The sequence below is a fragment of the Sorex fumeus genome, unplaced genomic scaffold (genome assembly GCF_029834395.1).
Source record: "Sorex fumeus unplaced genomic scaffold, SorFum_2.1 ptg000033l, whole genome shotgun sequence".
Taxonomy (NCBI): Eukaryota; Metazoa; Chordata; class Mammalia; order Eulipotyphla; family Soricidae; genus Sorex; species Sorex fumeus.
Genome location: NW_026606090.1, coordinates 20,521,926 through 20,544,700, shown reverse-complemented (window position 1 = coordinate 20,544,700; position 22,775 = coordinate 20,521,926). Strand labels below are relative to the sequence as shown.

Here is a 22,775-nt window from a genome sequence, read left to right as displayed (position 1 = left end):
CAGCCCACTAGGCTTTAATATCTGGTCCCACATATGATCCCTCTAAATGACCCAGAGTCATCACTGAGTGCAGAATCTTAGGCAAGCCCCGAGCATAGCTGGCTGTGGGCCCCAAAACAAAAACAGCTACAAAATTAAAAAAAAATTGTCTTAGAATGAAAAGTATATGGTTTAATGCAAAAGAAGATTTTTTTTTTTTTTTTTTTTATTTATTTATTGAATCACTGTGGGAAAGGTTACAAAGCTTTCAGGTTTATGTCTCAGTCATGCAAATATCAAACACATTTCCCTTTACCAATACTTATTTTTTACCATGAAGAACCCCAATAAAACCCCACCCCCCACCCCTCCCCGTCCCTGTGAGGCAGATGAATTCTAGTTAACACTCTATCTGCTTTGATTAGATTCATTGTTTCAATAAAAGATTCACCACTATTATTTAGAGTTTACCCCCCCCCCCAAATCAGACATGCTGAAAAAGCATTGTGAAGTGATTTGCTTTCTACGGCTGGGTTCAAGAATTAAATGTTGGTTTTGGATTTCTGCTCTTTTACCTATTGACCCTGGAAGTATTTCTACTGAAAGTCAGATAGTTAAGAAATTGGTTTCTGTGTTCTGGAGTCCTGGCCGTGCTGGAGAGCCGCTCGCGGGGGGCAACCGGTGGCCTCGGTAGGGCGTGAAGGGCGGACCGAAACGCCCCCCTTCCCATGAGGTTTTAGTCGCCCCCACACTCCCGGCTCATACCTGCTGTCCACAAGGCTCCCATGTGGCCGCCATCTTTCTTTCCAAAGAGGAGAGGGCGAATGGGGCAACACCCTTTCCCCTCCGGCAGACTTGATGGCCTGGATCAATGCAGAGTCCGTTCACTTTTCTGCTCCAAGCTGCTGGGTTCTGCATTAAGTCCTTGTGCTTCTGGGGCCGTGGCCATGCTGGAGAGCCGCTCGCGGGGGGCAACTGGTGACCTCGGTAGGGCGTGAAGGACGGACCAGAACGCCCCCCTTCCCATGAGGTTTTAGTCGCCCCCACACCCCCGGCTCATACCTGCTGTCCACAAGGCTCCCATGTGGCCGCCATCTTTCTTTCCAGAGGGAGGAGGGCGGAAGGGAGCAACACCCTTTCCCCTCTGGGCAGAAATGATTGCCTGGATCAACGCATAGTCCTTTCACTTTTCTGCTCCAAGCTGCTGGGTTCTGCATTAAGCCCTTGTGCTTCTGGGGCTGTGGCCGTGCTGGAGAGCCGCTCGTGGGGGCAACTGGTGGCCTCGGTAGGGCGTGAAGGGCGGACCGAAACGCCCCCCTTCCCATGAGGTTTTAGTCGCCCCCACACTCCCGGCTCATACCTGCTGTCCACAAGGCTCCCATGTGGCCGCCATCTTTCTTTCCAGAGAGGAGAGGGCGAATGGGGCAACACCCTTTCCCCTCCGGCAGACTTGATGGCCTGGATCAATGCATAGTCCTTTCACTTTTCTGCTCCAAGCTGCTGGGTTCTGCATTAAGTCCTTGTGCTTCTGGGGCCGTGGCTGTGCTGGAGAGCCGCTCGTGGGGGGCAACTGGTGACCTCGGTAGGGCGTGAAGGACGGACCAGAACGCCCCCCTTCCCATGAGGTTTTAGTCGCCCCCACACCCCCGGCTCATACCTGCTGTCCACAAGGCTCCCATGCGGCCGCCATCCTTCTTTCCAGAGAAGAGAGGGCGAATGGGGCAACACCCTTTTCCCCTCTGGGCAGAAATGATGGCCTGGGTTAACGCATCGTCCGTTCACTTTTCTGCTCTAAGCTGCTGGTTTCTGCATTAAGTCCTTGTGTTTCTGGGGCTGTGGCCGTGCTCCAAACTTAACTCTGATTTTCAGGGAGAAAGATTGGGTGGTTTACTTCTCATTGAACACTTTGTATATAGAGAGATGTCGCGCGGCCGCGTAAGCGGCCGCGCGGTTTTGAGAAAAAGTCCTCGTTCCCGCATACTCGAGCTGTGTTTGTAGAGGCTTCTGGTCACCAGGGTTCCATCTGGGGGAGGCGGGATGCGGCGCCTACTCCATCTGGAACTTCCCGGTGCTCTCGGCTCTTTTTGGAACCTGTTTTTTCTTTTTTCTTTTCCTCCGGGATCCCGCACCCTCCATGTCTTCCTTCTCTTATTCTGAACGTTTCAAAGATGGCGCTGGGGGGCGGGCTGTGGGCATGACTTCCGGGATCAGAGGTTACCTGGGAGGTGTAGTCCGGCAGATTTGAGAAAAAGTCCTCGTTCCCGCATACTCGAGCTGTGTTTGTAGAGGCTTCTGGTCACCAGGGTTCCATCTGGGGGAGGCGGGATGCGGCGCCTACTCCATCTGGAACTTCCCGGTGCTCTCGGCTCTTTTTGGAACCTGTTTTTTCTTTTTTCTTTTCCTCCGGGATCCCGCACCCTCCATGTCTTCCTTCTCTTATTCTGAACGTTTCAAAGATGGCGCTGGGGGGCGGGCTGTGGGCATGACTTCCGGGATCAGAGGTTACCTGGGAGGTGTAGTCCGGCAGATTTGAGAAAAAGTCCTCGTTCCCGCATACTCGAGCTGTGTTTGTAGAGGCTTCTGGTCACCAGGGTTCCATCTGGGGGAGGCGGGATGCGGCGCCTACTCCATCTGGAACTTCCCGGTGCTCTCGGCTCTTTTTGGAACCTGTTTTTTCTTTTTTCTTTTCCTCCGGGATCCCGCACCCTCCATGTCTTCCTTCTCTTATTCTGAACGTTTCAAAGATGGCGCTGGGGGGCGGGCTGTGGGCATGACTTCCGGGATCAGAGGTTACCTGGGAGGTGTAGTCCGGCAGATTTGAGAAAAAGTCCTCGTTCCCGCATACTCGAGCTGTGTTTGTAGAGGCTTCTGGTCACCAGGGTTCCATCTGGGGGAGGCGGGATGCGGCGCCTACTCCATCTGGAACTTCCCGGTGCTCTCGGCTCTTTTTGGAACCTGTTTTTTCTTTTTTCTTTTCCTCCGGGATCCCGCACCCTCCATGTCTTCCTTCTCTTATTCTGAACGTTTCAAAGATGGCGCTGGGGGGCGGGCTGTGGGCATGACTTCCGGGATCAGAGGTTACCTGGGAGGTGTAGTCCGGCAGATTTGAGAAAAAGTCCTCGTTCCCGCATACTCGAGCTGTGTTTGTAGAGGCTTCTGGTCACCAGGGTTCCATCTGGGGGAGGCGGGATGCGGCGCCTACTCCATCTGGAACTTCCCGGTGCTCTCGGCTCTTTTTGGAACCTGTTTTTTCTTTTTTCTTTTCCTCCGGGATCCCGCACCCTCCATGTCTTCCTTCTCTTATTCTGAACGTTTCAAAGATGGCGCTGGGGGGCGGGCTGTGGGCATGACTTCCGGGATCAGAGGTTACCTGGGAGGTGTAGTCCGGCAGATTTGAGAAAAAGTCCTCGTTCCCGCATACTCGAGCTGTGTTTGTAGAGGCTTCTGGTCACCAGGGTTCCATCTGGGGGAGGCGGGATGCGGCGCCTACTCCATCTGGAACTTCCCGGTGCTCTCGGCTCTTTTTGGAACCTGTTTTTTCTTTTTTCTTTTCCTCCGGGATCCCGCACCCTCCATGTCTTCCTTCTCTTATTCTGAACGTTTCAAAGATGGCGCTGGGGGGCGGGCTGTGGGCATGACTTCCGGGATCAGAGGTTACCTGGGAGGTGTAGTCCGGCAGATTTGAGAAAAAGTCCTCGTTCCCGCATACTCGAGCTGTGTTTGTAGAGGCTTCTGGTCACCAGGGTTCCATCTGGGGGAGGCGGGATGCGGCGCCTACTCCATCTGGAACTTCCCGGTGCTCTCGGCTCTTTTTGGAACCTGTTTTTTCTTTTTTCTTTTCCTCCGGGATCCCGCACCCTCCATGTCTTCCTTCTCTTATTCTGAACGTTTCAAAGATGGCGCTGGGGGGCGGGCTGTGGGCATGACTTCCGGGATCAGAGGTTACCTGGGAGGTGTAGTCCGGCAGATTTGAGAAAAAGTCCTCGTTCCCGCATACTCGAGCTGTGTTTGTAGAGGCTTCTGGTCACCAGGGTTCCATCTGGGGGAGGCGGGATGCGGCGCCTACTCCATCTGGAACTTCCCGGTGCTCTCGGCTCTTTTTGGAACCTGTTTTTTCTTTTTTCTTTTCCTCCGGGATCCCGCACCCTCCATGTCTTCCTTCTCTTATTCTGAACGTTTCAAAGATGGCGCTGGGGGGCGGGCTGTGGGCATGACTTCCGGGATCAGAGGTTACCTGGGAGGTGTAGTCCGGCAGATTTGAGAAAAAGTCCTCGTTCCCGCATACTCGAGCTGTGTTTGTAGAGGCTTCTGGTCACCAGGGTTCCATCTGGGGGAGGCGGGATGCGGCGCCTACTCCATCTGGAACTTCCCGGTGCTCTCGGCTCTTTTTGGAACCTGTTTTTTCTTTTTTCTTTTCCTCCGGGATCCCGCACCCTCCATGTCTTCCTTCTCTTATTCTGAACGTTTCAAAGATGGCGCTGGGGGGCGGGCTGTGGGCATGACTTCCGGGATCAGAGGTTACCTGGGAGGTGTAGTCCGGCAGATTTGAGAAAAAGTCCTCGTTCCCGCATACTCGAGCTGTGTTTGTAGAGGCTTCTGGTCACCAGGGTTCCATCTGGGGGAGGCGGGATGCGGCGCCTACTCCATCTGGAACTTCCCGGTGCTCTCGGCTCTTTTTGGAACCTGTTTTTTCTTTTTTCTTTTCCTCCGGGATCCCGCACCCTCCATGTCTTCCTTCTCTTGCAAAAGAAGATTTTGAGGCTGGAGAGATCAACAAGCAGTAAGGCACTTACCTTGCACACAGCTGACCTGGGCTTGATCCCCAGCATCACATATGGCCCCCCAATGCCCTGCCAGGAGTGGTCCCTGAGCACAAAGGCAGCAGTGAGTCTGATGTCTCCCTCGGAAACAACCTTCTCCCCACCCCAAACCACAAAGCTAGATTTTTACTTTTTTTCCCCCTCTCTGCTTGAACAACAAAATGTTCTTATATTCTTTGATTTTCTCTTCATAAGAAATTATAAAATAAGGTTTTTCTGGTGGTTAAGGGAAAACACCTGGGAAAGCAAGATTGTGTATCTTAATTTCCTGAACTTCCTGTTTATTTTTAATGAATATGTAATTACTTAAGGAAGCCTGATCTTGTCAATATTGAAAGAGCTATTTTTTTCTAAAATTAAGTAAGTTTCTATATTGGCTTTTGAAAATTTTAGTTACTTTTTAAATGGAGGAATTTTTGCCATCTTATTTAGCCAGTTGTTTCTTTTAAACAACTTTTCCAAATAAAATGATGAGTTCAGTCTTTTCCACTTCAAATTAACTTTAAAATTTCCTAGCAAGCTGAAAATTCTCAAAGATTACTATAATATGTGTGTGTGTTTGTGTGTATTTATTGAATCACTATGGATACACAGTTACAAAGTTGTTTATGATTGGGTTTCAGTCATACAATGTTTTAACACCTGTCCCTTCACCAATGTACATTTACCACCACCAGTGTCCCCAGTTTTAAAATATTTTGAACTAGTTAGACCTATTTAATATGCTAAATTACATGGGAAGCATAGATGTAATGCAATGATAAATTAAAGCATAAATGTAATGATATACTTTCCTAAGTTTTATATGTATGTATGTATAGGTTTTATTTTCTAATACAGGTATTTCAGAAATGATGTTCATGGGAATTTGTCAATATTCTTATCTTCCAGTTATTATCTTTGAGTTTACAAAAATAGCCAAATTTCCTTCTCAGATGTATTATACTGACCTCGCATTAGATCTATAATCATGACTATTTAAAGTTTTGTCAATCACCGATATTTTGCTTTTTTTTTCTGAAAATGCTTAAAATCAACTATAGGGGAAAATGTTTCATGATGAAAAGTTGCACATTGAGCCACTCGACTCAGGATTTCCAAAGTAATTAAAAAGTTGACTCAGAAAGCTGCTAAACCAAAATCAAACAAGATAAGGATTAACTGAGTGAGCTGATTAGAATGTTTATAATTTTTGCAACTTTTTATTTGAGACATTGCTGGTCCCTTAATGTCTGATTTTCTAGATTAAAGGAAACCTTTTTTTCCCCCTTCTTAAACTGCATATAACTTAGAGCAATTTGGTAAATTACACCTTTGTAAATAAACAGATTGACTCTATTTATAAATCTATTTATCTTACATGACCCTTTCAGAATTGGGAAACTCTTAGTTTTGTTATTTTTATGGTAAAATAGTTATTTATGTAATTTTAAAAATAATTTGCTTTTTCAATAAATAATACAATGGAAAACTTTGGCAACTTTGCAATGTAATGTTTGAAAGTGATGTGCATCAAATTAGATGTAACCATATAGATTTATGATCCTATGTGTTCTTAACGTTTTTAGGAGCCATTATTTATAAAATCCATTTTGAAAAAAAACAGACCGTGCCTGACTTACAGAATTTTTTGCATTACAGGTGGATAGGAAAGGTTATTTTTGGCATGCCCAAGGAAGTGAAGGATGCTTTGGTGAACTTGTGCAGGGAGGAATGCACCCAGACCTTTAAATATTATAGGAAAATATTTGATGGTGAATTCTTGGGTGTGGTTTCCTAGTCTTGAGAGATTTTCCCCCGTGCAATCTGAGATCCCTGATGCAACATCCCAGAACTGTGCTACACTTGCCTGTTTTGTCTTGTACATTTTGCCAGTTCTTTAATACCTGCTGCAAATCTCTAAGTTACTATGTTCCCCTTTTTGATTTGACACTATTGAGATTTAAACATGCCCTTCCTCTGCAAATCTATACACTAGGTCAATGACCTCACTGACCTAATATTAAAAAAAAATGGATTTAGAAGATAGCATACAGGCAGCTCTTGTGCCTCATTTTGCATGGACCAAAAGAAAGTTAGCCAGTACATACTAGAGATATTTAAGTCAGATGGCCAATGCTGTCCTCATTCTGTCATCTAAAGAAGCTTCAAACTCAAGTCTAAGAATCTTGACTGCTTCCTGTTGAACCCATTAGAAACTGGATTTCTGGTTATCTTTGTTTTTCCTTTATTTTCATAATAAGCCCTCCTCCTACCCCTTTTGGTGTCTCCTACAAACACTGTTAGGATATCCTTTGCTATGGTGTTTCAGTAGATGATTTAGTTGATTTTTAAGAAACAAAGGCAACTGTTCCTTAAATGAGAAAGTGGACTTTAATTATTTAGAGGCAAGAAGAAATATCTCTTTTTTTCCTCTTGATCAAGAGGGTGGACTACAAAGATTATCTGTTCGACCAAGCTTTAGTTAGGTTCTGGAGATTTGTTCAGGCAGCTCATCCTTCACCCATCCCTCCGGTTTGTCTTCAGCAAAAATCCTGCTCCATCAGTTGCCTCTGATTTTCCTTCTATTGTCCCTCATTCTGTTAGTCTTGTCCTTTCTTCATTTGAGGTTGATCCTGATTTTTTTCGTCTGGTACGAAATTCCACTGAGAGGACTCTATATTTCTTGTTAATTTTTTCTTCCACCAGTTAACCTTGTCTTTTATACTTGTGGTTATGCTTCTGAGTTCCCTTCCTTTCCTAGGAAAGGAAGCTGCAGAAACCACTAAAAATTATTTCCAACAACTGATGATTTTGCCTCTTAGGAAGTTAAGCTGCTTCTTGTTTTTGTTGGACTTCAGGATAGAACCATCTGTTTCAAGTGTAAAGATACTTGTTTTTTTTTTTTTTTTTAGATTTTTGAGTAATTTTATTTCTATTTTTTTTACACTTTCAAAAATATTTTTACATGGTGCTGTTTCATGTCTTTGCTCATTTTTGTATTTTTAGTTTCATTTTTTTCCTAAGGAAATCTTTTGAATTTTTTTTAAAGACACTTGTTTTTATTGTAAAAACAAAATAATAACCAGGTTTATACTTTTTCTAATAGTTGTATTAGAAAGTTTAAAGAAGTTTTTATGATTTTTAAGTTATGTTTTACATTTAATGATCATGAGAAAATTGCGCGACTTCACCTTCTGCATGAGGAAGTACTGCACATGACTTCAGGTCTAGGTTTGGTTTTGAAAATTTTCATTTTGGTGGCTCTGTATTTAAATATTAAGTTTTCACACGAAAGCCTCTTGGGCCACATGTGGTGGGGCTATTCCTGACTGCCCACGGTCACTCCTGTTGTGCTCAGGGCCTGGAGCCCAGTCCACATATTGGCTGGTCTCTTTCAAGGCAGCCAGCCTCCGTCTCAGGTATTCAGCCTCCGGAGAAAACTTGTATCCTGCTATTTTTTCTAGTATTAATGCCTTATGTATTCATAGTGGTATGTTTTATTCTTTTCCAGTGACCTTTTGCCCAAAGATTTTGTAGTTTACACCTACAACAAGGAAGGGGCACTTATCTCTGACTATCCTGATGTACAGGTAATTTATTTTCCTTTTAATCCTTTAACAGAATTAAAAATAATTGTAATTTAAAAATAAATTCTACTCAGATACTCAGACCTGTTACAATACAGACCCCCAAAGCCACCTTTATTATAAGAGATGTTAAAAGAGTTGTCCTGGTAAAACATGCAGTTGGGTATATTTAATTAAATATATGTAAATTAAATTATTTTATAAATTTCTATGTACTCTTTCAAGGCTCTGTATTTCATACGAGGAAAAGAATCTATTTAGTGATAATCCTTACTAATTACTATCCTCTCTTTGTTCATCGATTTGCTCGAGCAGGCCTAGTAACATCTCCATTATGAGACTTCTTGTTACTGTGTTTGGCATATTGAATACTCTCGGTAGCTTGCCAGGCTGTCCGAGAGGGGCGGAGGAATCAAACCTGGCTCGGCCAGGCTGGCTGCGCGCAAGGCAAACACCCTACCGCTGTGCTGTCACTCCAACCCTAACCATTGGTGGCGTTGGTGGTATAGTGGTGAGCATAGTTGCCTTACTAATTACACAAAGGGAAAATTTCAGATATTTTTAAATGATGTTTTATGGATTTTTTAAAACTGAAGATTATATCTCCAAAAACACATCTTTCTTATTAAAGATGTGTTTTCTGTTAGTACTTAGTAAAGTAAAACACTTCTTTGCTGTCATATGTTCTAAGTTTTTGTTGAAAACAATTTTAAAGAGCTATGTTTCTCTTACATCGTAGAATGAGTGCTCCCAAGGAAAGAATTAGCTCGAAATACTCGAAATTAATGTGTGTCACTACCTGTCTGTCAGTGGACTGTGCTGGTCCAGAGGTGTAAAAAAATTGAAAAACTACTGATCTCAATATAATTGGCAAATGCCAAACTTGGCTTTGTGTGTTTCTTAATTTGAACAAAGATATTTCTAGTTTTATTTTGGAAGAATGCTTTGCAGTCATTTTGGGAAATTTCGTATTATATACTTTCATTTGTGATAATTTCCATGGTAAGTCTTTGTTCCAAATAATCATGTATTATTTTCTCCCTGAATTTTATACTACTTATGAGCTTTAGTATCACTAAAATTTGACATTTATTTGTTTATTTTTTTGGGGGGGGACACACCTGTCTCTGCTCCGGACTTACTTCTGGCTTTGTATTAAGGTATCACTCCTGGGGGTGCTCAGGGGAGCTTATGAGGTGCCAAGGACTGGGCTGGTTGCAGGCAAGCTAGCATCCTTTCTGCTGTCCTATCTTGCCAACCTTTTAAATTTTAATTATTATTATTATTATTATTATTATAGTTTTGGGGCCACCCTTTGCAATGCTTAGGAATTACTCATGTCTCTGCACTCAGGAATCACTCCTCAAGGTGCTCCAAGGACTATATAGGTGCTGGAGATTGAACCCAGATTGGCTGCATGCAACGCAAGCATCCTATCTGCTGTACTGTCCTTCTGGCCCCATTAAATTTAATTTTGATTGAAGTCACATAGTTATATGATCATAAATGTCTGTTTGTGTTTGATGGGCACAAGTTTATACCACCAAAATATATTCCAATATCTTACATGGTCCCTTGAACTTCCTTCATTTAGACTCTTTAAGAATTTGTTCTCATTAAACATTGTCATTTTCCTATTTTTGTCTTCTTATATACCACATGAGTGTGGTTGTTGTTTGTTCCTCTTTCAGACTTATTTCGCTTAGCATGTTGCTCTAGTTCCATCCATGTGGTTTCAGAGGGCAGGATTTTATTTTCTTTATAGCTAGGTAGTTTATTTCATAGTGTAGTAGTGTATTTTATAACACCTCAGCTTCTTTATCTACTCAGTCTGTCATTGAACACCTGGGTTATTTCTAAACCTGTGCTATTATTGTATTGTAGCGAACATAAGTGTGCATATATTTTTTCAAGTTAGTATTTTTTCCCTCTTTTGGGTCAAACTCAGAAATAATCAGAATTTTGGAGCTGGAGCGATAGCACAGCGGGTAGGGCGTTTGCCTTACAAGCGGCCAACATGGCCGACCCGAGTTCGATTCCTCCGCCCCTCTCGGAGAGCCCGGCAAGCTACCGAGAGTATTCGATATGCCGGACACAGTAACAACAAAGTCTCCACTGGAGACATTACTGGGCCCGCTCGAGCAAATCGACGATCAACGGGAGGGCCTTTACCTTTACCTTTACCTTTACCCTAGATGGTTCTCAGGGGAACCATGTGGACCACTGGGGATCGAACCCGAGTAGGTTGGCTACTGCAAGGCGTGTGCCCAACTATTCTATTCTCTTCTATTCTACTATTCTATCTATGCACTATTTCTCTGACCTGTTTTTATAATTTTTGAATAGTTGGCTCGGATTCATATTTTCTCTCCCACTGGTGCCCAAGTTTTAGTGAGCCTGACTGTTGCTCCCTCCTTCCTTCCCTCCTTCCCTTCCTGTCTTCCTCCTTCTATATTTTATTTCGTCAGAACTAGTTTAGTAGAAATAAATTTCTTTAACTGCCTATAAAAATATTTTGCTTTAAAATGTTTTTATCTCTAAATTATTTTTTTTTATGAAGGCACCATGTTTATAAAGTTATTCATTGTTGAGTTTTAGGCATACAGTGTTCCACCGCCAGTGTCAGCTTCCCTCCATTAGTGTCCACTTGCATCCATGACAGAGCATTTTTAGGTTTGGTTGTCATGTCTGGATCTCTTGCTTTCAGTGCTGTTGGGTCTCTGCATATAGATATACCACGCCTCTCCATCACCCGTGTGTTCAAGGTCCCCGGTCGTTGCCCCTCCTATTTCCCATCTGCTTCTTCTTATTCCCAGCTCTTGATTTCTTTCCTTCTCTGTCCTTCTCATTTTTGTATCTAGGGTCAAGGGAATTCTAAGTATTTCCCCCTTCGATAACTAGCATTCCTTGTCCTGTTACTCTCTTTATCACAGATAAGTGAGATTATCTGGCATTTGTCCTTCTGAAGTGCTTTGCTCAGCATGATATCCTCCAGTTTCATCCAGTTTGCAGCAAGTTGCATGGTTTTATCCTTCTTGTAGCTGCATAGCATTCAGTGTGTGTACACACACACACACACACACACACACACACACACTGCTATTTTTGGTTCTTTTTATTCCACTCATCTGTCATTGGATGCCTCAATTGATTCCATATTCTAGCTATTGTGCTAAGTACTGCAATGATTAGTGGTATACATATATCATTTTAAATGAATTTTTGAAGTCCTAGGGGTAGATGTAAGAAGTGGAATTGCTGGGTCATATGGAGACTCTAGTTTCATTTTCCTGAAATATCTATCTCCATACTGACTCCTATAGGGAATGAGCCGGACAACATTCCCATGAACAAAGATTATTGCAAGTCTTTTGATATATGCAGTTCTCCCTGGTGTGAGACAATATCACATTGTCATCTTGATTTGGATTTTCCTGATAAGTCATGATGAACATGAAAAGCTTTTTAAAAAATCACTCCTTCAAATTAGAATGATAACGTTGCTGGACCTCAATGAAGCGAATTTTTCTTTCTCTTGATTTTGTTACATAAATATTTTTCGTTAATTTTATTTAAAAATGTATTTCCTTTTTAAAATGACCGTTTAAAAGAATGATTTCTTTCATTGTATCCTTGAATTCACTAATTTGATCTTTGACTTTTATCATTACATTGCTGAGCCAGTTTTTTTCTCAATTATATCTATTTGGAAATAATATTTTTGCTCAATTATTTCTGTTTGGACTTTTCTCAGACTTTCTTTTTCATTGATATCCTAGTTTCTGTGAGCCTCATGGTTGCTTTGCAGTCTTCATTAGAGGTTTTCATAATTTTGGTTTGCTTGGGATTCTCCTAGGCTCTTGTTTTCCATCAGTATGAGTGTTTCTCTTTTCATATTGTCTTGTGCCATGCCAGGGTCTGGTAGGAGGGTCCATGTTAAAACTGGCCTGGATAGTGTCCAGAGGTTGTGCACTATGAGACCTAGCAGTGACTCTGGCTCTTCATTTATTTGGGTTTGTTGACTGCGGGGAGTTTTTGGTTTCAACAGATTGGGAAGTCCTGCGGTTTCTGAGCATGTGGGCTTGGACCACCAAAGATCCGAGCTGATGAGTGACCCAGGTGACTGTATCTTGTCTTATGAACATGCGTAGGGAGGCCTGGAGTTTATGCACCACCATCTTGGAGTGATTCTGCTGCCATTACCCGGAGTGGCTGCTGGCTTTGTGACTCCTGAGGCTCACCTGGAGTGGCCCTTGTCCCCAAACAACACTCATATGCCCGACACCCCAGACAACTAATAATAACAAAAATTATTTAAAAATTGTCAAGTTGGTAGATGAAGTGCCACATTTCAACCATATCAAATAAGAGAACTACTGTCATTGAAATTTTTAATTTTTGAGTGCTGTGATTCCTCTGTGTTGCTCTCATAAGTGTTACCTCATATCTGTGATAGTAGAAGGTACTTTTTTTTTGTTTGCTTGTTTTTTATTTTTGGAGGACCACACTGGCAGAGTTCAGGGCTGACTACTGCCTCTGTGCTCTGGGATCACTCCTGGTAGGACTCAGGAGACTGTATGTGGTTCCAGGGATTGAACCTGGGTCATCTGGGTACTAGGAGAATATCCTACCTGCTGTGTTATTTCTCTGGCCCCAGAAGGAGCAGAAGTTTTGAAAAGTGTATATCAGCTTTATTTGTTATCTTTGAGAACATTTTTCCTGTTATATTGAAACTTTTATTTAGTAATTTTTAGCCTTTTTTGTATTAGATATGAATAGAGATACCACAGGGGTTAAGGTGTTTGTCTTTCATGTGGCTGACCCAGTTTGATCTAATCTTTAGGGATTTTAAGTTTGGATAAATAAATACTACTACTACTAGTAGTAATAATAAAATGTTAATACTAAATAGTATAGTGGAAAGAAAAGTAAATGATCACCTGAAAGTAGCTTAAAAAATGTTTTTTTTGCAAGGTGCTGGCTAGAGAGATAGTACATTGGGTAAGGCATTTGCCCTGCACATGGCCGACCCAGGTTCAACCCATATCATCCCCGAGCCCACAAGGAGTGATCCCTGAGTGCAGAGCTAGGAGGAAGTTATGACCACCACAGGTGTAGCTCCCAAACTAAAATAAATAAATTAATTTAAAGAAATGTTTGCCATATGTAGACTTTCTTTCCCCTTGTCATTATTAGCCTTTTTTTTTTTTTTTTGGTATTAAGTGCTTGAGTTTCTGTTTTTGGAAGGGGGCACTGAGCCACACTTAGATGTGCTCGGGGTTATTCTTGGTAAGCTCAGGGGCCTTTCTGTAGTGCGGGTATTAAGGGTATTTTACCAGGGTCTGCTGTTCAAGGCAAGTGTTTTCATCCTGTACAGGCTCTCTGGAGCTTTCTATTAGTTGTCAATAGGGAGAGCATTGGGCTAATGTGTTTGCCTTGTATGTGGCTTAGAGAGCCTTGGGCTAAGGTGTTTGCCTTCCTTGTATGTGGCTTGGAGAGCACTGGGGCTAAGGTGTTTGTTTGCCTTGTATGTGGCTTACAGAGCACTGGGGCTAAGGTGTTTGTTTGCCTTGTATGTGGCTTAGAGAGAACTGGGGTTAAGGTGTTTGCCTTGTGTGTGGCTTACCCTTTTTCTCACCCTGGTGCTGATCTGGTTCCTGGAAGCACTGCAGGGCGTGGCTCCAAACCCACACCCCATCCCCACTGTAAAAGAACCAATGTTGATAATCTACTGTTGCTTCTTGGCTTAACTTGAAATGTTAAGTGATTTAAATGTTAAATTTAACAATGCTATTTTGTTCCTATTTCTAGGCTTAATGGTTATTGGGTAGAGCTGTTTGTACTTCATATTCTCTGCCTAATCATTTATGTCAATGGTGATAGTAGATAATCTGATGACAGTCCAAGGAATGACATACTATTAGGAGATACCAGTGATATGAATAGAACTTCTAATTTACTGACAAAAATCTTGCTAACTTTGCCATTTCTGTGGTGCTTTTAACAATGTAATGGTATTTGAAGATAATACAATTTTTATTATTTAGAATCATTGTCATTATCGGGGCTATGTGGAGGGAGCTTATAATTCATCGGTTGCTCTTAACGACTGTTTTGGCCTCAGGTAAGAAATTTTTTTTATCAGTTCATTCTTCCCTCCCATTTCTTGCTTCTCCACCTATCTCTGTCTCTAAATGAAGTCATTTGGGGGGACTTAAAATTAAATTTTACCTTGATGTTCCTGATGACCTTGAAACTGCATTTCAGACATTATTCCTCCTGGCATGTTTATCATGAAAATGCTATCGTTAATGAGTTTTACTCTCCGAGCATATAAATTCATGATTTTGAGACTGCTAAAGCTCTTTCAGATAAAATACAATTTTAATTTTCTATTGCACTTTTTGTTTATAAAATATTCTCAGAGTTTTTCATTAAATATCCTAAAGACTCTGAAAGAGGTTTATCTCTATATGAAGGTGAGTAGAATGAAGTTCAGAGTAATTGTATCACATATAATAGTGTTTTCAAGTGAAATATTAAAATTTCACTGTTTTTGTGTGTGTGGTGCTGGGGATAGAACCCAGGAGCCCCAGAGATACAAGGTAAGTGCTCTACTACTGAGTTTTAATTATCCCTAACCCTCTAAAAATTACATTTTTAAGGTCTTGGCACTATGACACTGTGTGGCGCAATTGATTGGATGGCTGATTGAATTAAATATAAGTTTTAATTCTTTTGGGCCTCACCCTGCTGTGCTCAGGGGCTATTCCTCTTTGTGTGCTTAGGAGTGAGCCCTGGCAGAGCTCGGGGGACAGATAAGTGGCGGCAGGGTTGGAACTTAGGTGTACAAGATGCAACACAAACACCTTACACCCTGCCTAGCTCTCTGGCCCTGACTTTAATTCTCACACGGACTATATAGATTGGCTATGATTTTCTTAGTCAATAATGCTTATAGACTCTGTTTTTCAAGTAATGTTCTATTGTGTTTATTAAGTATTAAAGTTTTCAGAATATGTCCATGTAAAGTAAGACAGACATTAAGTAACTTGGGAAGAATTCCACAGCTAATAAAACGTTTCATTTGGGAATCACATGCTGGCCCTTTGGCCCCACTCTTGAGACTTTTATCTGTTCTTCTTTTATCTTCCTTGACAAGATAATCAGGTCGAGAGGTTCGTGGGGCAGTCTCCTTTAGTAAGTTTTTTTAGTGAAGAAAAGTAGTTTTTATTACATAAAATTTGCTTAGAAAGATGTGAGAGGAGAGAAAGAGGAGGAATATGTGTTCCAGGGTGAACACAGGTAAGCAAGCAAAGAAGCACACAGGTAAGTGACATGCGTGTTCAAGGGAGAACATGGGCGTGAAGAGTGGATGGGCCCAGGTCGCTTTTAGAGAGAAGCCGTCACCTTTACATGTGGATCTACTGCTCTTGAAAGCCTCTGTCTCTATATCATGCTACCTCTTCTTGTACATGTTATGGGCCATCAACTTGAATTCAGTTGCCGAATGAAATTTCTTTTAATTTCTTTAACAAAAATTCTTTCCCTATGTGCTTTTTTCTTGACTTGTATTTTGTGCGTGTAATGCAACATCAGAGGATTGCTACATGTGGAGAATATGACTTATGGGATTGAACCCCTGCAAAACAGCTCGCATTTTGAGCATGTCTTTTACCGAATGGACAGTATCCACAAAGAACCTCTGAAATGTGGGGTTTCTGATCAGGACATAGAAAAAGAAACCACAAAGGATGAAGGGGAGGAACCTCCTAGCACCACTCAGCTACTTCGAGTAAGAAAAAAAAATTTAATTCTTCATGGCTCAGACAATTATTTTTTAAAACACTGTGTTTTTAATGCATGCATTAAATCATTCATTAAATGCATTAAATCAACCACTTATGTGGGAAACATGTATGCCAGACATATGATAAATTTAGGTTGATGAGCAATATGCAGATTCTTTCACCAAGTGTTTAGAGCCAAGCTTTTGTGTATTATTGAAATTAGGCATAAATCTTATACAGTAATTGTGTGTTTCCGCATTCCTACATCAAGTCCATTATATTGTCTTTTAGAGAGCAGCAGGATATTTATTTGTTTATTTTGCATCTGGGCCACACCCGGCTGTATTCAGGGCTTTCTCCTGGCTCTCTACTCAGGAATGAATCCTGGGAGTCCGGGTGAGTTTTGTGGGCCATATGAGGTGCCAGGAATTGAACTGTGGTCAGCCATGTGCAAGGAAGCCACTTTCCCACGCTATTATCTCTTTGGCCCTGAGAGCAATACCATTTTTATTTGAATTCCTCTTATGCAAACTTGGAATGGTGACTCTCAGGCTCCAAGATAAGAGTCGCGAGAAGGGAGATTTGACTTTAGGGTACTTCTGTCTGTGTACTGAGCGTTCATTATGACCTAGTTTGCTCTTGACCCACGTCTCTTAGACTCAGATATTTTTAGGACTAGGTCAGTTTCACCTGCAGGTCACAGCCTCTTCCCCTGGCTGAGAACTGCTCTTGCTGGAGAGGCATGGGACTTTCCTAGTTTGTTTCAACGAACGGTTCTAGTTTGACATTGTTTTCTTTTCCCTTTTGCCATTCAATCTTTGGATTATTGAATTGCTCTTTAAAAAGTTTTTATTTTCTCTTGGTGTTTGGGGCCCACCTAATGGGGCTCCAGGGTTACTGCTTACTCAGTCGGAGGGAAAATTGCTCCTGGTGGTGCTCTCTCTGCATGCTTGGGATCGAATCTCTCTGAGCCTCCTGCATGAGGAGCTTGTGCTCCAGCTAGCTGAGCATCTCTCTCTCTGTCACTGACTTTATTTCCCTACCCCGCTCTTTTTTTTTTTTTTTTTTTTTTTTGCTACATGCAATGGTGCTCAGGTCTTACTTCTGGCTCTGTGCTCAGGGATCACTGCGGGTGGTGTTCATGGTGCCATATATAAGCGGGGGTCAATCATGCACAAGACAAGCTCCTTCCTTAACACTGTACTATCTTTCTGGCTCAGGATTTATCTTTTTTATATTTAAACCATTGAACAGTATAATTTTTAATTTTTATATTCTTTTATAATGTATAACTATAAATCAGTCCTTTATAAAATTTTCTGACATTGGTTTCTAAAATCATAAAGGTTTCAGATACACAGAATTATATTTTGACATCTCTGTATATTTTACTACACTTATTACCAAAAATCCTAGATTTCATTCAGCACTTAGAGAGTCTATTCCTTTGCCCTATCCCATACACCCCCAGTGCCCCTTCCTTTCTGGAACCATCAGTATTTTATTGTATTTCACAGTGAGAAAAGGTCATTTTTTTGAGTTGGAGTAATAGCAAAGCGAATAGGACACTTGCCTTGCATGCTGCCCACCCGAGTTCAATCCCTGGCATCCCATATGGTCTCTGAGACTGCTAGGAGTGATTCCTAGTTGTAGAGTTAGGAGTAACCCTTGAGTATTCGCAGGTGTGACCCCTAAGGCCAACAACAACAAAAATATGGTCTTTTGCTTTCACTTCTGCTCTGGGTTATTTGTGAATAATTATTAGTGGATAGTTGTTTTTCAATTCTCACCATCGTAATGAGGTTTCCTATCTAAGTATATATTTGTGTGTAGTTATGATAATCAGTAATTTCACTTAGGATACTTGTATCGATCATACTTCTTTAAACTAGGCAGTATACTATTTTGTTACTTTTTGTGAAATTAGTAAAGATAGTCAATGTAACCTTTAAAAAAATCACGTTTTGAGCCCAAATAAGAAAACTGTAACCTGAAACTTATATAATGTCTTGAATCAACAATTTTATCAATAAAAATGTATTAGAAAGTCAAAACCAAAAGGCCCAAAGACCATATTATTTACTTCATTGATTTAGAATGTATTAAGTAGAATAAGACATGAAATAAGTAAAAGATTAGGCTAAGATCATTCCATAGGAGAACTGTGTAGGCATACAATGTTTTCTTGATGCGTCTTTGCTGTTGGTGTTTCCGGCAGAGAAAAAGAGCCATCTTGCCACAGACCCGCTACGTGGAGCTGTTCATTGTCGTGGACAAGGAAAGGGTAGGATGGACTTAATGAGCTGAACGTTTTCTGTCACAAATATGCAATATAATATATAGGTTTTTATGTCAATGTAATTTAAAAACTAAAATGACCTTTCCCCTTAAACATTTATAATACCACCACAAGCTGAATATAGCAAATGAAATTAACTTAATTCTTTTCTTGGTGTTTTTTTTACCTCTCTCTGTTTTTTTTTTGAATAATTGGTTTTTACTGATTAATTTTTCTTTGATTTTTTTGGGGGGGTTTGTTTTCTGTTTTTGTATTTCATTTTGGGTAACCCCTAGTGATTCTCAGGGGATATCCTAAGTGTGATCTCCAGAAGTTACTCCTGTTGGTTCACTTCATGGGGACCCTGAGGTTCCAGGATTGGATGAAGGCCCTTGCATGCAATGCTTGGGTTCAGTTTGCTGTGTCACCTCTCAGTCTCATCTCTGAATTTAAGAGAAACTCTATTGCCTTTAGTCAGTCTTGAGCTGTTTCCAGAGCCATTAGCTGTTTGTGATGAAATATTTGATTGGTTTTGCTTTTAGCCTAAAAAATTCCATTTTTTTCTAGATTTTTAAGCTAATTTTTTTTCTCTGTAAGAGACAAAAAACTTCAGGGACTTTTCATGAAGGGATTAGTTCATATTAGCACATATCATTAATTTCATTTATCGGATAACACAGGGTATTTTCGCACTTTATGCCTAAGAAATGTTATGGGAGAACTGGATAACCACATGCAAGAAAAGTAAAAACTGGATCCATATTTCATACCTTACATGAACTCAGATCAAACACCTCAAGATTAGACTGTAGCACTGTAGCACTGTTCTCCCTTGTTCATCGATTTGCTTGATTGGGCACCAGTAATGTCTCACAACAAATTGTGAGAATTGTTGTTACTGTTTTTGGCATATCAAATACGTCATGGGTAGCTTGGGCACAGTGCTCCAAGACCTGAACCTTAAAGGTGTTTTCATTGATACAATTTTATTGGTACAACAACAACAACAACAACAAAAACAGTGGAACTACAGCAAATGAGAAAGTTTCTGTGTGGCTAAAGAAGCAAGAAATAAAACTAAAAGGCACTCTACTGGATGGGTGAAGGTATTTGTACCTAAATCAGATGAAGAATTAATATTCAAGATATACAAAGTACTCACAAAGATCAACAACAAAAAAAATCCTAAAACTTCATCAAAAATGGGGAACAGGAAAGGAACAGACATTTTTTGAAAAAGAAAGGATTAGGCATATGAAAAAGGTGTTCAGTCACTGATTATTAGGGAAATCCAATTAAAAATAGCAATGATATACCAGAGAGAATGGACCAGAAAAAACATGTATTAGATGTTGGAGAGAGAGGGGGGAAGAGAGAGAGAGAGAGAGAGAGAGAGGGAGGAGGGAGAGAGAGCAGGGAAAGAGGGAGGGAGGGAAAGAGAGGAAAGAGAGAAGGAGGAGGAGGGGGGAGGAGGAGGAGAGAGCTTCCATATGACTCAGCAATTCTGCTTCTCAGACTTTACCAATGAGATACAAGAACATATATTCAGAAGGGCATACACATGCTCTTGTTCATTGTAGCACTTAGTAGGATGGCTAGGATTTGGAACCAGTGATAGATGAATGCTCATGAAGGTGTGGTCTGTGTGGTGGCACACAGCTGCAAGAAATGATTAAAACCATGCAGTTTACTGTGAGTTGAACGGAACTGGAGGATGTTATATTAAGAGAAGTAAGTTAAGTTAGAAGAAGAAAGTCTTACACTAGATGATTTCACTTATCTGTGGCACAATAACAAAATATGACAAGGGAATGCAAAGTGTCAGAGATGGGCAAACTTTTGTCTTAGAGTGTAGAAATGAAAATATCAGGAAAGGTGAGAAACAGAGGGAGGGGCTGCTAAGAAAAGGCAGACCGGAGGGAATGGGCAAGACCCAGAAAGGTGGGCTTTGAATGTGGCTCAGTGGTAACGTGTGCTTTCCTAGGAGAGACTTGATCGTTGGCTCTGGGGGAGAGGGGTGGGGGTGGGGAGACAATAAAAAGAATATTAACAGTGACTTGGTCTCCCTGGTATGTGCCACGCCCCTTTTCTCATGGCAGCAGTGAGGCAGCAGTGGTTCTCAGTCCTCACTGAGGCTACACTCAGCTCCCTGTGTGTCTGAAACGTTTCTGTCTGAAGCACAGAGCTTGGCATGGGCCCTGCCGACTGCACTATCTTTATGTACTTATCTCTACAAACCCTGGGAAATTTGTTTCTGTTTTTAGAAAAATAAATCTCTGGAAGGTTTTCTAAGCCATTTTTTATGAGGCAGTGAATAGTTGAAGGAGAAATAAATTTAAAGTCTGTAGAAAAGCTGTGCCATACTTTATTAGCTTATTCTTTGGTCAGTCCTTGATACCTACTCTCTAAATTTTATGAACTTTTTTCACATGGTAATTATTTTTAAAAATTTTTATTTAAAAAATGGGGGGAGTGGGAGTGGAGAGATGGTCCAATGGGTAGGGCACTACGTGTGGTCCCTGGCATACTGTTTTGGGTGTGAACGCTGAGCACTAAGCCAGGAGTAAGCACTGTGGCCCAGAAACCAACAACAACAACAATGTTTTTTTGTAGTTGGAGGTATTATACCTCATGCTCAGAGACTATTCCTGATTTCATACTCAGGAGTGACCTCTGGAGGTGCTCAGGGATCATATTAGTGCTGAGACTCAAATCTGGGTTGGCTGCAGGCAAGCCAAGTGCATTATTCCTGATGTACTCTCTGGCTCTGCAAGGATAATTATTTTATATACAGCATTGTACAATAAAATACTTAGCGTAAGAGTTAAAAAGTGGGGAGGACCTTAAGTGAAAAAACATTTTTAAGTAGTGCTAGTTTGGAGAAAATTTCAGTGCTTTTTGATTTTCACTCATTTCAAGTTTGTATTTGTTTTTCTTTTATTCCTTTATCACTGAAATGTGTTCTTAGATTTATTAATTTGAAATGCAGGAGAATGTGTAAATGACTCAATTTTTTGGTTGAGCTGGAATATTTGGATTTTTATTTTCATTGTAACAAGTTGCAGAATTTTTTTTCTCAAATTACTTTGATGATAATGATTTTCTTTCTTTGCTTTTTAGTATGACATGATGGGAAAAAATCAGACGGCGGTGAGAGAAGAGATGATTCGTTTAGCAAACTACTTGGACAGTGTAAGTTGACTTCTCTCAGGTATAATTACTTTATCCTATCTTTCCTCAGTTTAAGAACAAAATTTAAAAACTCTTATTTTGAGGTGTTAGAGAGACAGGACAAGATTGTGGCATGCAGGGGTCGAGTTTCATCACTGCACCCCATCATCCCTGAGTGCAAGTAGTACTGACCACTGAGTGTTTCTCTTGCCAACATTTTAATTTTAAGCTCTGATCATTCTAAGGGTAAGTGACTCACTGTTTTAGGAATCTGCTTTCTAGTTTGTTCTCTATTTTTTGTGTATGAAAGGGAAGTATAATTGTAGAATAATCATGACTACTTGATCGTTAGGACATAACAACATTAATTGGTGTGCATATATGTGTGAGATTTGATTTGAGATTTTGGAGTTCACACAGTAGGAGATATTGATGAATTAGATATATATTCTAGTAAGACTATTTCATTGATAGAATCATTCCATGATATGAATTCAGGAATAATAAGAATGATGCTGTTGATATGGGTATTTATAATCTGGGGCATATGCTTTACATATGTGGGGCTCTGGGTTTGATCCCAGCACTGCTGACCTTGGAGTAACCATGCCCTCATCCCCTCCTAATATTTCTGAGAATGTTTCTGGCCCCCAGTCACTCCTAAGAGTACACCTGCTCATGAATTGCGCTATGAAGTAAGCTAAAGGCTGTATATTTGTTAAATAGTTTATTCTTACAGTAGCATTGTGAAGTAGATATTGGAGTTCTGTAATCTCTTATTTGATTAGAATTTTAGGAAAACTCTTAGAAAGGTAATGTCATTCAGTGTGTTATATATACCTCAGTAGCGGCTTGTGGAACACCTTGCACTCAACTCACTGTTATTTCTCTAGTAGAATTGGTGAGCATTTGCATAAAATGAAATACAAGTGCTCTTAAGCTAATATGCTCTATATCTTGTATTAAGGCAAATTTTGCCATCAGTTTTATCAAAAACTTTTCATATTCATTATTGTTCAGATTTCAGAATTAAAGATAAGACATATTTTTAACTACTGTTGCTTTTATTTTGTAGAAAAGGAAATTGAGACCTCTGAGTGGTTGTTGAAATAATTTTTGGGGTGTGAAGTTCAGTTTGAGTTTACATAGTTAAGTTACTTCATCATCT

General features: G+C 40.9%; 1 protein-coding gene across 1 annotated transcript in view; it reads left to right on the top strand.

The window, feature by feature from the left end:
* The window catches only part of ADAM9 (ADAM metallopeptidase domain 9), a 136,375-nt gene that overhangs the window by 35,500 nt on the left and 78,100 nt on the right, over positions 1-22,775 (top strand). The window contains exons 4-8 of the mRNA XM_056116799.1: positions 8,293-8,371; positions 14,416-14,492; positions 15,968-16,163; positions 18,377-18,442; positions 21,557-21,628. Of these exons, the coding sequence (XP_055972774.1) occupies positions 8,293-8,371; positions 14,416-14,492; positions 15,968-16,163; positions 18,377-18,442; positions 21,557-21,628 (490 nt within the window). The remainder of the gene's footprint in view (positions 1-8,292; positions 8,372-14,415; positions 14,493-15,967; positions 16,164-18,376; positions 18,443-21,556; positions 21,629-22,775) is intronic.